This window comes from Rattus norvegicus, chromosome 5 (genome assembly GCF_036323735.1).
Source record: "Rattus norvegicus strain BN/NHsdMcwi chromosome 5, GRCr8, whole genome shotgun sequence".
NCBI classification, from domain to species: Eukaryota; Metazoa; Chordata; class Mammalia; order Rodentia; family Muridae; genus Rattus; species Rattus norvegicus.
The window spans coordinates 104,695,803-104,713,781 of record NC_086023.1 but is presented as its reverse complement, the minus strand read 5'-3'; the positions used below and the strand labels follow the sequence as shown (position 1 = coordinate 104,713,781).

The following is a 17,979-nucleotide window of genomic DNA, read 5'->3' as shown; positions in this document are numbered from 1 at the left end:
CTGGATGGAAGGGCCGTAGGGAGGAACTGGGGAAAGTAAAGATCGAAGAAGCTGATATCTTGTGTGAGAGGGGGAAAATCTATTTTCAGTAACAGGAAGATCTAAATAAAGTAAAGAATCCACTGTGGTCACTGTCCTTTGCCTGGATTCCAGGAATTTGGTAAACTGTCTCACAAAAACCTGGAAAATGCTTTACTTACAATTTTTCACTTCAAAGAATAATACCAAGGCTACAGGTGAAGAGGCAGACTGAAGGGGACACAGAGTGAAGTGAGGGAGAAGGGCCAGGGCCATGGGCTCTCTCCAGGCTCAGCACCCAGTAAGTTCCACTGGCGGAGCTTCAGGCATCCTCTCACAGGATGTGATGCTAGACTTTTTGAAGGCTTCTTTAAAGTAGGTGTGGCTGACTAAATCCTTGGCCACTAATCATCAACTTAACCCTGAGCCCTCTCCCCTCTCAAGCCCTTAGGGTGGGGCTTAAATTCTCAACCTTCAAATTACCTCTACATCTCGAACCATCTGTGTCCTGAAGCTGGAAAGGGCCCCAGTCACCAGTCACATCGTTAGCAGAGAAAGGACTAAATCTGAAGAAATTCCCAAGGGTTTTAAACAGCTTTTTGCCAGAAAACTGGGACAAAGGCCAAATATATACTGCATAATACCAAGTTCCCAATACCACTCAGTCCCTCAGGAAAGATGCATGGCTTCAGTTCCCTCTCTGTTTTTTACTTCTTGAAAGTCTCAGGATATTGCTAGCATATCCTTTTGCCCACCTTGTTTAACAAAGGCCGAATAAACCTCAAGTGCACATACTTACTCAAGAAAGAGTGTACTAGTGTATAGTATTATTTTTAGTAAATTACATTGTTTCTTTCATGAAAATGATAGCTGGGTTCACTGACATGCTCCAGTAATTCCCACTACTTGGAAGAACTATGAGTCCCAAGGTAGCTTGGGTAACATTCAGAAATCCCTCATACTCCCACAATAAACAAACAACAAACAAATTAATGACAAAATGATTCATGTATGAGCTAAGTCAGAGTAATGGCTATTTTATATGTCTAATCACCATAAGCTCAGCTGATAAAAGATTACACACTTCTGGATGTGTCTACAAGGGAGTTTTCTGGAATACATTAGCATGTTAATCAGACTGAACTACATCCATCTAATAATCCCGTAGGGACCTGTATAGAAGAACTGGGCAGAGGAAGAAGAACTTACCCCTCCTAGCACCTGAGCTTCCACCTTCCTCTGCCTTCAGACTCCAGAACTGCAGATTCAGGAGTCGCGATTCCAGAGCTTAAACTGTCTGAAGTTTAGTTTTCTGCCGTGGGCTATAAGTTACACCCTCAGCTACCATGGTTCTCCGGTCTCTATTCAGACTGAACTACAAACTCGTTTCCCTAGTCTCCTGTTCACTACCCAGAGCACAGTGTGAGATTTCTTGGCCTTTGCAGTTTCATCAGCCACTGTCCATGGCAAGGCCCTTCTTATATCTACATCCAAGAGAACCGAGCTGAAGAATTCTGACTAATATAGTCAATAGTGTAGAACTAAAACAATGTCCGCCTATCTGCTCACTGCGCAACAGTACTCATCAAAACAAATGACAGGTTTGGAAAATAGGCAAATTATTCCACCATATAGAAAGACTACGGCATCCAAGAGACCAAATCTAAGTTGACTCGAATATAGCAGCAAGCACCAGACATGGTGTCACTAGACAAGAAGAATCTAGATGTTAGAAAGCAGTAACTCTCATCACATGATAGTCACATATCTCACTGTGCCCCTGAAAACCAGAATCAGAGCAGCGCCATCCAGTTTGGAGCAACGATTGACATAGGCGCTCTAATGTTTCCTGCTGAACACACATCCATTCTTGTAGGGTAGTTAATGATGAAAATTATCTAAGAGTTTCATGGAAAATCATGTATTAGTTCAAAATAATTGAACCAAGGGATAGAACTCAAGCGTAAGGTTAGGTATGGTAGCAATACAGTAGGGGTCACAAAGAAAGAGACCACCGCTCCAGTGAGGTGTCTCAACAGGCAAAACTTTACCTTCCTCAGGAGGGTGTGCTCAGAACACCAAACACAGGGGCTAGCAAGTACCCTGGGGTTTTGTTCTAACACAGGTGACAGATGTCTTTTCTGAGATTATAGTCTCTTGTGATTGGTTAGTTTCACAAGTTGGCAGGAAGGAAACGGAGGGAAGGGTCAGGAGCACTTTCTTGTAGACAAGGATTCTACCAGTTGGTGATGAGTAAAATGTTTGCATAAAAGTTTTACAAGGTGGAGGACATAAACAGATTTTAATTCCATGTCATAAATACAAGTTTTATAACATCTGGTAGAAAACGCTAATATTTAATGCCTCTTAGAGGCATAGGAAGAGAATGGGATCTCAGGATACCAGGATGTTAACTTGCCTAAGTAAACACTTCATATTGGTACGGATGAATCTCCAGAAATATTTCACTAGCGTATAAATGGTTCTCACTATTCTCAGTGAAGGGTTGGGGGTTACAGGCCTCCCTTACTCACACATGTAGCCACGTGGGCAATTACATAGCTAACAGCTTAAAAATTACAAGTGAGCCTCTGTCCACGGGTGTATCCTCAACAGAAAGGAGAGGGCTAGGGCCACCTCAGTGAGCACTGTGGACCCACAAGGAGGATGAAAGCTGAATCCCCCTGAGGTCAATTGATACAGGGCGGTCTGCCTAGGTTAGTTATTCAATCACTGAACCATCTACTTGACACTGGCATGAGGTAATAAGGCAAAGAGACCCCTTTAATTCTTCTTGGTTTCCTTAAAGAGAACTTTAAAATAGGCTCAGATGGGAACTCACAGACTAAATACTGGGGTTAGAGAAAAAGTGCCCTGAGCATCAGCATAAAGGTAATACATATTTGAGTAGAGATGAAGAGAACTTGGCAGAAAGTTACACATCTGATAGAGTACAAGAAAGCCACAAGGTACAGAGTAAGTAGGTCACAGTGGGAAAGGAGGAAGCATAGCGTCCCCAGGGCCCTTGTCACTCTTAGATTTTGTTGAGAATGTGCAAAATTTCTCCTCTCAAACACAATATGCCACCCATCCCTTTGGACCAACCAAGGAGGAAATACTTAACCTTGATGTATTTGGGTTAGCAGGTTAGACCTCAGTGCAGCCTGATCTCTGAGCAAGAGGGAATAACTAACTCAACTATGGCCATCAGTTTAGTGCCGTGGGCTTCGGTTACTGCTTCATCTTTAGCCTTGCAACTAGTTGTAAGCAGCTGGTAGATCCTCATCCCTTACTAGAAGGCCAGGGGTTGGCTCTCTCTAATCTTGCCATGGAAGGAAGCACTTGGGAAAGCGCTTCAAACAGTTAAGGGAGTTTCCACCATAATACCTACGATCTGTCTCATTGTGAAGGTTCTCGTTCCCTGAATACAGAGTGTTAAGAAGAAATAGACATATTGGTATCCTTATGTCTCACAGAGAGACAAAAAGAGAAGTCAGCAGACAGCACTTTAATTTACTTTCTTCCTGCCCAGAATCCTCTATCAACAGTAAATGCACTGGTAGCAGACCATTTCAGCACAGGTCAGCACAGAACACAGGACCTCAGCCTTTCTGAATTATGCCTAACATACTGTATACTGACTGCCCCCAAAACCAAATAAACTTAGATCCATGCATCATCCCCAAAGGCCCGGGGCTAACATCCAACAGACGCCACATAGTAGAGTCCACTCCTGCAGTCAGCCCTGCTGCTTACGTGACTTGCTATTCTCGCCCAAGTGTGCTACGTGACGTTAGTCGTCAACAGGAATTCCACGAACAACATCAAACTTCCACACAACTTTGCGATTTGCTGGAAGCAGAATCATCTCACTGTGTGTGTGAACATCAGTCTCCCACAAGCAGAAGAGCAGAGACTGGATGAGTGACTGACCACCCTGTTCTCACCAGTAGAAATTCTAACTCACTCTTGGAGACTAACAATTACAAAGTTTTATTGTTCAAAGAAACCTCATTCTAAAGTTAATAAAGCTGCCACTGTATTATCAGCCCACTCAACGAAGGGATGCTTGTAAAGCGTTTAACAATGCCACCGCTTACAAATGATCAGTGAAGCACGGAATCACCTTGAGCTTCAACCAGAGAAAACCATGGAAATGTGAAGCAAAAACATGGTAAGGGCTGGGGATTTAGCTCAGTGGTAGAGCGCTTGCCTAGCAAGCGCAAGGCCCTGGGTTCGGTCCCCAGCTCCGAAAAAAAGAAAAAAAAAAGGGGGGGGGGGGGACATGGTAAAGGGAAAAAGGTAAATAACAAGAAATAAATAAAGAACCAAAAAAAAAAAAAGAAAAAAAAGAAAAACATACAGTAAGAAAATACTGAATTTTCAAACTACATAAATTTCATACATGTGTATATGGGCATGCTGCATGTATATAGAGACACTTATAATTCCATGTGTAAATTAATGTTATGCACAATGAGAGGGAAAAAATCATAGCTCTTCTTTTTGTAGATGCTCAAACAGCTTTTTATATTCTTAGACTTCTTATTCGGGGTGTGTGTGTGTTTATCCTGAATCAGGGACTCCGTGTTGCCTGGTCTACCCTGGAAGTAGAGATATCCCTGCCTCAGCCTCAAGGTGCTCCAATTACAAGTGTGTAATAGCACACATAGCAAACGCCTGGCTCCTTAACCAAAACCCTGCTCCATTCTGAGCACACCAGCTTCTCTTGGCTTTTTTCTTTGCTGTTAGAACCATTCAGGGGTCATGCTGAAAGTTCCACCTAATGGACCATATATGGAAGTAGCTATCATTAGTCTTCTGGTGTTATATAACAAACTTGCACAAACATAGCAGACTAAAAGAATACTCATTTATTAAGTTACAATTGCACAAGTCAGAAGTCTAGGCTGGCTTAACTAGGCTCTGTGTTCAGGGGTCAAGATGTTGCCAAGTCTGTTAGCTCTGGGGAAGCATCCTTTTCCATGTAGGCTCTTGATGGAACCCAGGTTAGTTGGTTTGTTTATTTTTAAAAACTGTACTTGGTCCCAACTTCCCTTGCTGGCATCATCAAAGAGCTGTTCTCTGCCCCCTGGGCTGTCTGCAAGCTATCTGCCATGGCCTCTCTCCCCGACTCCTAACCTTTAATGCAAAGCCAGCCCTGATCACATGTTAAGTTTTGTGACTTGCCTATATTCCTGACTTCTGTTATCAACAAGGACAACCCCTGCCTTTTGTGTATTCCCTGGGAACTATGTATTTGTATATAATGAACTACAGTTCTATGCCTCTTGTGTTCCTCATTTTCCACCTGTCTTCCTCCCCAATATCCTCCCAGCACTCACTTCTGCCTTTTGGTTTCATGACTGTTTCCATTTTTCTGAGTCCAGTTAGATTTTCCCATGTGTGAATGTGTCTATAGCCATCCACTGGAACATGGGAAGCCTACCAGGACATACCCTCAAAGAAGAGTGATCCCCTAGTAACTATCAACTGTCAATAATTCCTAGACAAGGGGTATCACCTGAAGACCATCGTCCCAATCTATAATGGAATTCTGCCTTGGCTTAGTTAGATCATGTACAAGTAGCCAGAGCAACTGAAAGTTTGCAAGGGCCATGCCTTCGTCATGTCCAGAAGACAGCACTCTTCCCCAACCTCCAGATCTGAGAATCTTGCAGCTTCCTCCTCTACCGTATTCCCTAAGCCTTGGGAACTGGGACTGGGAAATGATACAATAGTTTCCTGTTGATATCTGAGCAGTTGGTCTCTTCTCAGCAATTGGACTACTTATAAGTCTTGGCATTGACTTGTGTCCACTACAAAAAGAAGTTTATCTGACCCAGTCTATGAGTAAAATCATATACATCTAAAAGGCAATCTGATATCACAACCACTGAGTAAATCAACAATGGTAGGTTCTACTCTAGGACCAAGGACCTTTGCAGCCGTGGGCTTTTAGCCAGGATTATAGGTATGGCATTGCCATCTGTTGAGACAGGCCTCCTGCCTAATGAGAAGGCAGTTGGTTACACCATCGCAGTTGTGCCATGGCTGCAGCAGTGGCACACCTTAGGTAGATCGTGTGGTTCTGCACTGGGTAAGACCATTCATTCCTTTTTCCATTGATGTCTTTCTAGCCCAGGATACTGCACAGCACCTTCCAGCACCACTGATAGCACAGAGCTAACAATGGCCTGTGTTTAAAGAGTCCTGCAACCATGTAAACTTCCTTTTCTTCCATAAAGTAACCATATCTGGAGTGACAGCTTCTCTTACTGAGGGCTGTAGCACAGGAAAGGGAGAGGACTGTTTCAAGGGAAGAGAGCTCACATAAATCTCTGGCATATAAAGAGTTCACATGCTTTCCAAACATTTCCTTTGACAACCTTGTAAATTCTGTGATAAAGACAGCGGACTTCACGCAGAATCACCCTGGGTCCCTGAAGCAAATAATAGAAAGCGAGGAAAGGAGATCTGATCAACAAAGACCCACTGGCTTAATCGAGTCATCTAGATTAATACAATAAGCTCAGTAACGTTTGCATTATACAACCATACACTGGCTGAAAATCAGGCCTAGAGAGAGTATTCTATGATGGTAAACAACTCATAGAACAGAGAAGAAAAGAGTTCAGAGATCCACCAAGCACGCTCGCTCTCTCCCTCTCTCCCTCTCTCCCTCTCTCCCTCTCTCCCTCTCTCCCTCTCTCCCTCTCTCCCTCTCTCCCTCTCTCCCTCTCTCCCTCTCTCCCTCTCTCCCTCTCTCCCTCTCTCCCTCTCTCCCTCAGTGTTTGTGTTGTGGGGTGTGTGTGTGTGTGTGTGTGTGTGTGTGTGTGTGTGTGTGTGTGTGTGTATGGTATGTGGTGTGTGGTATGTAAGCCAGAGGACACCTCAAATGTCATTCCTGAGGGGCCAACTACCTTGGCCTCTCATTGAGACATGGTCTGGCACTCTTGCTAACTATAAATTACCCAGCGGGTCCTAGTGATCTGTTTGTATCTGTGTTCCCAGCATTGGCATTACATGTAGTGCCTTTTGCCCCTGTGCATGCTGGGGACCAAACTCAGGCACTCAGGCTTATATCACACAAGCAGTTACTGTCTGAACCACTCCCCAAGTCCCCTAGCCAAGTTGTGAAAGCAATGTTATTGCCTGTGGTGGTTTGATTGGCCATGCCCCACCCCCGACTCCCCCAGGCTAAGGTGTTTAAACACTTGGATTCCAGGTAGTGGTGCTGTTTGGGGAGGTTTGGGTGATGCAGCCTTGCTGGGAAGTTATCGCTCAGGGCCAGCTTTGATATGAAAAGCCTCACAATACTTTCAATTTGCTTTTTCTGCTTTGCACTGGGTTGAAGATGTCAGCCCTCAACTTCCTGTCCCTGCTGCCACACCTTGTATAATGAAAAGTATGGTATGTCCTAGAGATGCTCCCACAAAAACCTAACTCTCCACCCTCCACTGATTTCTGCTCTCTCTCCCCTGCTCTCTCTACTGGGCTGCCTTGTTTGGCCTCAGTAGGAGAGGATGCACCTGGTCCTACCATGATTGGATGTGCTGGGGTGGGGGTGATACCCAGGATGGGGCTCCTCCTTCTCAGAAGATAAGGGGAAGGGGAAATGGGGGAGGGAAGAGATCTATGTGAGGAGGTACTGGGAGGGGAAGGTGGGAGCTGAAACTGGGATATAAAGTGAATAAATAAATAAATTTTAAACATCAATCACTAGAAAGAAAGAATGAAAGAAAGAGAAAGAAAGAGAAAGAGAGAGAGAGAGAGAGAAAGAAAGAAAGAAAGAAAGAAAGACAGAAAGACAGAAAGACAGAAAGACAGAGAAAGAAAAGAGGAGAAAAGAAAAGGAAGAAAAGCAAATGAGGGTAGAGCGTGATGTACTCTGTATGTTCACGCGTATTGCACCTGGATATTCAGGTATTTCTTGGTACACTAAAATTGTCCTTACTACAATTTTTAGGGAAAGTTCAGTTTTCATTATAAGAAATATAGATCTCTACCTGTTTTGCATTAAATAAAGCCTAAAAATATTGTAAGAGGTTCTTCAGAAGCCCAAGCATTAAAGCAAACATCCTGGGAACAAGAGCATTCTTTGGAAATGTTAGTCTTCTCCATGCTCCAGGCCTCTTATGGCCACACCTGTCAGGACATCTAAAAGAATATAGAAAAAAGCTGCATGGTTAAAAGAACAAAAGGGAAAGGGGGAGGGGGAGGTCAAGGAGATCGATCCATTGGCTTCTTATTCACACAGTCATTTGACAATTCCATCAATCCTTAAATGCAGAATCAAGCCCTCCAGGTAGCCATTTTGAACATCCCAATGGTTCTGAACCTGTATGTTATTACCCAGTTATGTCTCCTTTCACTTCCTCAACTACACCTGAAACAAAGCTCTCTGCTCTATATGACCTAGTTTCCCTTCCCCTAACTATTCTGCCCTTTGCTTCACACAGTAACTGCCTCCAAGACAGAATATTTTTAAATCAAGTCTTGCTGTCTGTAATAAGACTGTAATTAATTTGAAGATGCTCAGAAATGTCTCTGACTAGATTAAAACAAAAAGTCAACAGAGTACATTAGTGAAGAAAGAGTCCTGCTCCACCCCACCCCACCCCCAACAACAACAACAAAAACAGTATCAAACTTCAGTCAAGGAGAGTCACAGCCTTGAGGGAAACAATCTAGTTACCAGTTCCACGGACAAATTCTATGTGTCTGCTGTGGAGTGTTAATGAGTATGAGCTCACTAACAACCTTTAAAAAAGAAAGAAAGAAAGAAAAAGACAACAACCAACTTGGTTAAGGTCTTCTTCCTCAGACAGGCAGAGCACTGTGCCAGCATTATTTCACCCAATCCTGACATCTCTTGGAAGATGTTTTCACTGTGGCTGCTACAAAATATCCTTCAGAGAAGGCTACATTTGGGCCAGGCAAATAACTGGCAAGTCCAGTTACTGTCACATCCAGTTACAAACATAATCTATTTTTCACCCTACATTTTTATTTTGTAGAGGAAGGCAGAGATTGAGAATACCTTTAAGACAGCAATAGTATGCTCATCACATACATTAAATAAATAAATAAATAAATAAATCATAAAAAAATAAAAGAATGCCTTTAGGAAGCTGTCAACCAACTAAGCACTATTTACCAGGAAAATGTGGATAATGTTTGGCATATAACTCACAAAACACACAGGGCCATAGCAGCCTATGGCCCTATTCACCAAAAGGACACAGGCATAGGAGGCCTGGGCCAAGCAACAAGCCAAACCCATGACTTTAAAGCAGCAGTGAGATTACCGTGTAAAGAAACCAATTAAGAAAGCAAAATTTTAATATGTAAAGTCATAACTGAGTATTTATTTAAATATCTTAGTAAGTTAAAGGTTTCCTAAATCAACAAACACACAGGCAGATTTACAAAAGATACTGCATGATAAATAACATGAACACACGAATGGATAGATTAAAGCAGAAGGGCCTAGAGCACCGATGGCATCGAGTGGGAAAAATCCTAGTGCGGTAACAGGCACCACCAGACTGTCTCAGTCTCACATGCTGGGACCTCAACACAGCAGCACTGAAAGGTGGGACTTGGGAGAAGAAAGTGGGTCGAAGGAATAGTCCTCACAAGTGGCTTCATACCTTTCTTTTTTTTTCTTTTTTTTTTCTTTTTTCTTTTTTTCCGGAGCTGGGGACCAAACCCAGAGCCTTGCGCTTGCTAGGCAAGCGCTATACCATTGAGCTAAATCCCCAACCCCGATTCATGCCTTTCTTTTGTGAATTCATACTCCCTCTTGAGAAACCTGAGATGTCCCTGGGAGAGATGGCTGTTAAAAGCAGAGGCTGCCGTTTCTACTTTGCCTTTTAATATACCCACTTGCCCTCCCGATTTCCAGCATGAGCTAAGCACCACAAGGCCTCAGCAGATGCAGCCACATAATCTTGGATTTCCAATCCTGCAGAATCATAAGCCAAAATAAGCTTCTTTCTAAATTCCTCGATCTCTGGTATTGTTAGAGCAGCAGAAAATAGGGTAAGGTAAGAGAGTACCAAAGGTCAGTAACTCCCACATAACAGCTACTGCTTTCTCACAGCTTGTGCATCTAAGAAAACTCAAGATCAGGACACCCGTTCATTTTTGTCTAATGGAGACTCATTGTGTTTTGAAGATGACATCTTGTTGCTACCCCCTCAGTGTGGCAGGTTAGAATAAGCTCTCTCCAACCTAGAGGAGCAGGATTAATTCCATCCATGAGGGTGGAGCCCTCAGACTTAATCACCTTCTACCAAATACTATCTTATTTTCAACACATGAATTTGAAGTGGGGACAAAACAGCCTACAGCAGTATCCTATTAATTCTAGCAAACCGATTAAAGACAAGAAAGTATATCCCATCCCATGCAAAAGAAAATTACGCATTACTTGAGACAGAATTGTCCCTCTAAATGTTGGGGCAACAATATTAAGAATACAGCAAATCCTCTTATTCAAAACAGGCTATTATTTAAAGTGTATCCTCAAAAAAAAATGTCTATGTTGAAATTTCAGCTCCATTAATTCAGAGTTTGACCTTACATGAAAACAGCGACACTGTCAATGCTGCCATGGTGGAGTAGATGTGCTCCTAATCCAACATGGCTGGTACCCTGTAAAACTGAAGGTTGAGCACGAATACAGGCAAACAATAACGCTGTATAAACACGAGGACAAGAGCAAGGTGCTGTATCTGCAAGTTAAGATGAACCAGACTGCCAAGAAAGGCCTGCGGAAGTCACAATGAGGCTTGAAGCAGCCCTTGCCTGGTGGTGTAGGAGACCAGGGCTTTCCTGTTGCAGTGACCTCAGACCTCAGCCACCTTTCTCTCACCAGTGAACCAGTACGTTTCTGTTCTTTAACTCCCTCAGTTTTCGGTATGTCGCTTCATAAATTCTAGCAAACTAGTAGTGTGCTTGGCTAAAGCAGTTGGTCCTGTAAAAAGATTTTCCTACACTGCCATACAGTTTAATGAAGGAATAGACACCATGTATGCACCATGTGGTGGTCTGAATAAAAATGGCCTCCACAGGCTCATAGGGATTAGGGGACGTGGCCTTGTTGGAGTAGGTGTGGGCTTGTTGGAGGAAGTGTGTCACTAGAGATGGGCTTTGAAGCTTCAGGTGCTTGCTCAAGCCAGGCCTAGTGGCTCATTGTCTCTTCCCGATGCCTGCTACTCCAGATGCAGAACTCTCAGCTCTTTCTCTAGCACTACGGCTACCTGTGTGGCCATACCTATCATATGCTTCCTACCATGATGATTAGGAACTAAGTTGCAGAGCTGTTAAGTCCAACCCCAACTAAACATTTTCCTTTACAAGATCTGCCATGATCATGGTGTCTCTTCACAACTATAAAATCCTCAAACATACCAGATCAAACACTTGATCGTGAGGCACAGGATAAGAATTATGGGCTTGCCCGCATATTACCCAGGACTGAAGCTATTTTTACTCACACGGCTGCAAATCCAAATGAGTTTTTAAAAACTGACATTACTGATGATAAAATGGAACCTCCATATAAATAAAACTCTCAAGGCAGGGATATAATGATAAAGATTATTTAATTACACAGCAACTACCAATGAAAGGGAGAAATAATTAATTCCAATATGAGAACCACAGGGACACTCTAATCAGGAACCCTAAGTCAATGGTACTGACACTAAAGGTGTACTGGATTAACAAAATCCCACCCACCCCTCTGTGGGAGCCCAGTTCCACAAAAAGGCAAATGTTACCTTCCACTGACTAGCATGGCAGCCCTCCACAGAAGCTATTCTAGGCCTTACACTTCCTATGCAGCTAAGATCAGATGCAGGAACTCACGTCGGGAAATGACTGCAAAAGCAGGACATGACCATTTCCTCAGAGCTCAGAGCAGGCAAGCACCGACCCTGGCTTCACACACCCATGCACAGGAGAGTGCCTTTAGCTTTTAAAGACTATGCTCCATTAAGCTATGAATAAGACTGGTTTGGCTTCACCTTTAAAACAAAAGGGTTCTCAGCAAAGGAAGAAAATGGTAGTGCTCAGTGATCCTATACCTGGATTCAGGGCTGTAAGGAGCAAGTTCATCCCCAGTAGAACTCCTCCACACCTGGAAAGAGGGCCTCCATATAGCAGCCCCAATTCCTTCCTGTTTTCAGAGCTGCATACACCCTCAAGATGAACTGAAACTGAGTCAGATGGTCACCGTGCGTGTTAACAGGTCTAAAGCTAGCTTCAGCTGTTTCCTCATTATTACCAGTGCAAAGGGGTGGTACTAATGCTAATGAAGTTATCCTTAACATTAACAACTCTCACTTACTAAGCGTTTTCTATATATGCTCTACAAATTCATTTATCCTTACTTTAGCCCTGAGAAATGAATATTAGTTTTTAGGAAGGACGGACTGAAAAACTAGCCTGCTTAATTAATTTCAGAGGTAGCAGAAGAGGGATTCAAATCTTAGCCTTTCCTTCCGCAAAGCCAAGGCTCCTAAATGAATGTTGTTAGAACAGTCCTTTGATCTAGATTACAAATGAGACAAGGGCCTAAATAAATAAATAAGTCGGTGGCATCAGGGAAGTCCTAGGTCATTCACTGGTAGCATAGATTGGTTCTGTAAAACTGAAAAGTTGCCAGCATCAAGTTAACAATATACTTGATTTCGCCTTTCTAGTCGGGAGATCACAGACAACTAGGCTCCATTAAGCTACGAATAAGATTGTGTCACCTCTAAAACAAAAGGGTTTTCAGCAAAGGAAGAAAATGGTAGTGCTCGGTGACCCTGTATCTGGGTTCAGAGTGGTAAGAAAACCAAATGTATATGTGTAGTTAGAAGCACTTCCTAAAATGACTTTTTCCTGCTTCCCGAAATGAGTTCCCAACAGAACTAATTTGATGATGGTGAATCTATGGTGACAGAGGTGATGACGCTCAGGGATGAACTTCATCCTGCATCTTAATTTAAGCAAACTTCAGGAATGCAGCCCTCACCTTTTCCCTACGCCTTTTGAGTACTGAGGCTGTGGGACTCTGTAAGGAGACATATATAGCAGAGGATGTGCCTAATCCTCAAGAGACCAGAGGCCCCAGGGAATGGGGAGACCTGCTGGGGGTGGGGACATCCTCTAGGAGAGGAGGGGGAAGGGGGGTTGGGATGAGGAACTGTGGGAGGGGGAATCTGAAGGGAGGGGAGGGCTGGATTGTAAAAAGATGAAAGTAATTTAAAAAAAAAAAAAAGAAAGAAATTACAGAAGCCACACAAATAAGATTGGCTTAGGATAAGGATCTTTAAAACTAGATTATGCAAAAAGTATATTACAGTTTATCAATAAAGTCTTTCGTTGTTAAATATATCTTAAAATGTAACCTGGTCCAAATGAATAAAAGGATTGTAGCTCCACACATTATGTAAGAAGTGGGTCACATCGTAAGTATGTTTGGATAGTTTCTCTTTGTAAAATCATTGAGTTGGGCCCAATGATCTTTAAATTATGAGGATCTGGATTAAATGTATTTTAATCTCAGTTTACTTACCCGACACAGACAATTTGGCACATCTAGTACACAGACGGTGATTTTCAAGTTTTTAACAACTGAGTTATGCTTTAGCAGTAAAACCCGTGGGAAAACTTTAAAGACTCACAGACCACTGGTCAAACCATGGCCTCAAATAAGCTTCACCAAGGAGTTCTCCAGGGAAAAGTTAATGCATGCATGCTCCTTGGAGAAGCCACATTCTCCCATGGTGGGAGCCTGGGGAGGCCTGGGAAGGAGGGGTTCTGAGAAGGCCTGGGAGCGCAGAGCCTAGAGCAAGCGTAGAGCGCGGGCACCTCTGCAGCCTCGAGCGCGAACACCGCTCCAGCCAGCACATCCCAGGACAGTGGGGCACACCGCACCGCAAGGTCACCGCACCGAGGCGACTTTACATAATCTCCCGCCGCGCCTCCAGGCACCTGCGCGGCACCCTCCGTGCAGAGCCTGAGAGCTGCGGTGAGGGGACCGACAGTCTGGGAACACCGGTGGGAGAGCCGGGACAGCGGGGACAGAGAGCAGTGATGCCAGAGGAAGCGAGCTGAGGACTGGGTGCAAGGGTGGCAGGGACCACAGGAACCCGGAGTGGGAAGAGGAAGCAGGGATGCGGCGGCCAGGGAACCGAGTCGCGGAGCGAGGACCGATCGGAGACAGGAAGCTGGGTCACGGAGCCGGGCTACCGCGCGGCGCCCCGCGGGGACCAGATCAGGCCAGGGAGGGGGCGCAAAGGAGGACGCCTTCTGTCTGTCGGTCTGCGGGGCCGCCTATGGCGCACCTGCACGCGCCCTACCTGAGTGGCTTTGTGGAACTGCTTCTTCAGCCCTGCCACCGACATGATGGGATGCGAGAGGCCGCGCGGCTGGTAGCTGCGGATGCGGAGAGGCGGCGGGGGTCGCCTGGCCGCCGCTGGTCGTGCGGCCGCCGGAGCTGCTGGCGCGGGGGCGCGGCGCGGGACGCGGGCTTGTGCGGAGAGACACCCTGACGTCAGGGCGGGTGATGCGGCCTCTTAAAGGGGACGCGGGAAGCCCCGCCCTGGGCGCAAGCGGGAGGCAGGTGAGCCCGCGGAACCCGTACACTGTGCGGGGGGCGACTGTCCCTCTACTGTCAGAAGCCTGGGCAGTCTTCAGCTATGGGAGTCGTTCGTGGCCCTGGCAAATGGGTCACAGCCTTTGGGAAGTCCAGACTCAGGTGACCCAGCTTCCAGGTAGCCGCAGTGGCGCTGCCTGCGCACTGCCCTTGCCCTTTGAGCCTGGCCTCCCTGTGGCTGAAAAGCGGGGTGGAGGCTTATCTGGATCATGAATAAGTCATTGCTCATTTTGTGCCCTGCCTTCTCGCTTGATTGGGCACGGAAAACATTTCTCTGCCTTGATTTCAATATCCCTTAAGCTTGTTTCACCTTAGGGAAATCCATCAACTTTTTTTTTTTTTTTTCTGATCTAGTACAACTTAACTACTTAAGATGAAGAGAAGTCCCTACAGCTTGACTGGAATACTGGAATGGAGTTGATACGAGTTATTACTACTGTAACAGCATTTAATCTTCTATTTTCAAAAGCAAAAAAAAAAAAAAGCCAAATGTGAACTTGGCATTCACACAATTATCATGGAGATTCGAGGTTTTCGTTCTAACAAAAAATGTAATGAGGAAAGGCAAGAGAGCAAGTTGTACAAACACCACATAGGGACAAAGGGTGGATAGGATTGGGTGAAGGGCCTAGAGCAGCACCAGAAATCTTCAGTGCTCTTATAAACAGCCACTTCAAGTTTTTTCTTGTACTGAAGAACTTGTGGGAGAGACTCGGATGCTGGCCACGCCACGCCTGCATGTGTGGATCAAAGTGATGAGACACCAAGAGGAGAGTAATTACGAAGAATGTGGAAAGAGTCGACATGGCCTGGATTGGGTTCCTAGAAATACAGTCTCTTACCCCTCACCCCTACTGCCTGGGGTAAGGGAAGCTCGTACACTTCTGCAGCTCGAGTAAAGAGGAACTGTAGGGCTGGTGCGGGGGTCCTAGACATGGGCTGGGTACCAGTCACCCTTGCTAATGTGAATCACAGCACAGCAGAATACTAGAGCAGCAGGCAGTAAGCATCCCATGGCCTTCGCACCCAGTCTGAAACACGAAGCCAGAGAAAGGAAGGGGTCTGTTGTCTTGTGGTCCTTGCTGCTATTCAGACTTTCAAATCTGCTGTCGTTTCTAAACTACCTCTGTTAAGTGGAGACATTGGGACAAATGTTGACTAGTGGATTTAGATAGGAGGGACATGTTACTTCATAAGAAGTCAGGTTTTGGCTGGTATAAAGCCCACAAGGCTCTCTTCCCTCTGCCACAATTCTGTGATATGGTCTGAAATTCATAGCTTTGGTCTCAAACATGAAAGAAGTGAAATGAATGAAAAGAGGCTCCTCAGAAACTTTGAGTACTTGACTTAGCCTTAAATTAAGCAAAGCTAGTCCCCACCTTTCCTTGGCTCTTTGATTACTTACTTTGATAGCTTATTCTGCTAAACATCAGAGGAACTACGTCGGGTTCTGCATAGAAAACTTCAAAGCTCTTTGAACCTATTGCTCTCACTTAAGTCTCATCTAAATCAGAGATCTATTTAAGCTCCAACTGTTGCCTATGTAAAACTTAGAGATGTTGCCCCGGAAGAGAGGTGTTGAGCAGCTCCTTTTGGAAGGCATCATTGAAGGGGGTGTTAGGGAATGGTACAGGAAGATGCCAACACACACAAATTGGCCCTTGAACCCCAAGGTCAGTGGTTCTCAACCCTCCCAATCCGGTGACCCTTTAATACAGTTCCTCATGCTGTGGTGGCCCCAACCATAAAATTATTTTCTTTGCTGCTTCATAACTGTGATTTCGCTACTGAGGCTAATCATTATGTAAATATCTGTGTTTCCAATGGTCTTAGGCAACCCCTGTGGAAGGGCCATTCAACCACAAAAGGGGCGGCAACCCATAGGTTGAGGGTCACTGCCCAATGATTCAAAACCACATTTTTGTGTACATATGTTCTAACTTGAATATAAAAGTATATACACTGCACTTGGCATGAAGCATCCCTCACATGGGCATTCTTTCACTGCAAAGGATCTATAACAAAGGCTCGAAGCACAGTGTAGGTGGTGGTAGTTAGAATCAAAGGTCAGTAAGGAAACACTTTGATGAACTCAACGCTTTACCCTCTCGTCTCCTGAGATAAAATCACTGTGAGAAGGTAACTAAGCCCAGTAAGCCCAGATCAGCTCGAGAAAGTTCCAATTATGTGAATCCCCCACACAGCACCACCTCACTAATTGGGCAGTAAATCCGTGGTCAGCAATAATTTCCTCACATCATTTATGCACTACTTCCCTTTGCATCATGGCAAAGCTTCCAGGAAACACCAGGCTGCTAGTGTGCACAGGGCTGGTGCATCCTTGGTACCTTCCGTGGTGACGTAGATCCCGAGAAGCAGAGTGAAAGCGCCGACTTCCATCTTTCTCCCTCCTGACCCTGTTCTCAGCCTCTGGCCAGCCCAAGACTAAACTGCTCCAGAATTCATGTGCAGCCCAGCGAGCACATGTATCACAACAAAGCAAAAGTGTTCAGTCCTCGCTTCAGATTTTACAGCTGAGAAATGGGAGGCGATGCAGGGCAGTGACTCGCTCTCTTTCTGCTACGGCCTCTAGCTAAACGCAGGACAGCAGTGCTGGTGCTAATCGTGGACGGAGATGACTGAGTGAATGTACAGCCCTGTGACTGGTGCCACATTAGATCACACACTCAACACCCTTAGCCACACACATAGCCCTGTGAGTGGTGCGTAACGTTCTGTGCTTGTGGACCTGATCCAGGAGCACTAGTGCTTGCCCGGAGTGGCAAGGCTAGCAACATCTTCCTAGAAATGAGAAGTCAAGGGGAAGATCACCTTCTTCTCTCGGCTTCTAGATTCCCAGACAGCTACGCAGAGAGGTACATATGCCTGGTCCCTTTGAGGTAGAACATGGAAATCTTATTCCCATAATGCAGCCCTCATCCCTCCAAAGCACAGTGGGTGTCTCCTTACAAAAGCTACCTAAGCCCTATTAACCTGGTCACAGAAGAGACAGAAGAGGAGACAGCCAAGTGAGTGAACCACATCAGTCTGATCTTCTGATGCCCTGACATTCCTAGCCCACCACCCCCTCCAGTTCCTCCGCTTTGAAGCCTTTCCCCATCCTCCACCTTTCTTGCCCTTTCCTCAGTTTTGCAGCCTCAGGAATCATGCTGCGAGCCTCTGCTACAAACCTAGTCTAATGTGCATTTGTACACGTTCATACTGAGTCTTAGATTCTCACCTTGTTAACCACAAGGGCTTTCCTTTTTTTTTTTTTTTTTAATAAGGAAATCTTCACCTGC

General features: G+C 44.9%; 1 protein-coding gene across 1 annotated transcript in view; it reads right to left on the bottom strand.

The window, feature by feature from the left end:
* Positions 1–14,512, bottom strand: part of Sh3gl2 (SH3 domain containing GRB2 like 2, endophilin A1) — a 175,455-nt gene extending 160,943 nt beyond the window's left edge. The window contains exon 1 of the mRNA NM_053935.1: positions 14,382–14,512. Coding sequence (NP_446387.1) covers positions 14,382–14,426 — 45 coding nt within the window. The 5' untranslated portion in view covers positions 14,427–14,512. The remainder of the gene's footprint in view (positions 1–14,381) is intronic.
* Positions 14,513–17,979: the final 3,467 nt, after the last annotated feature.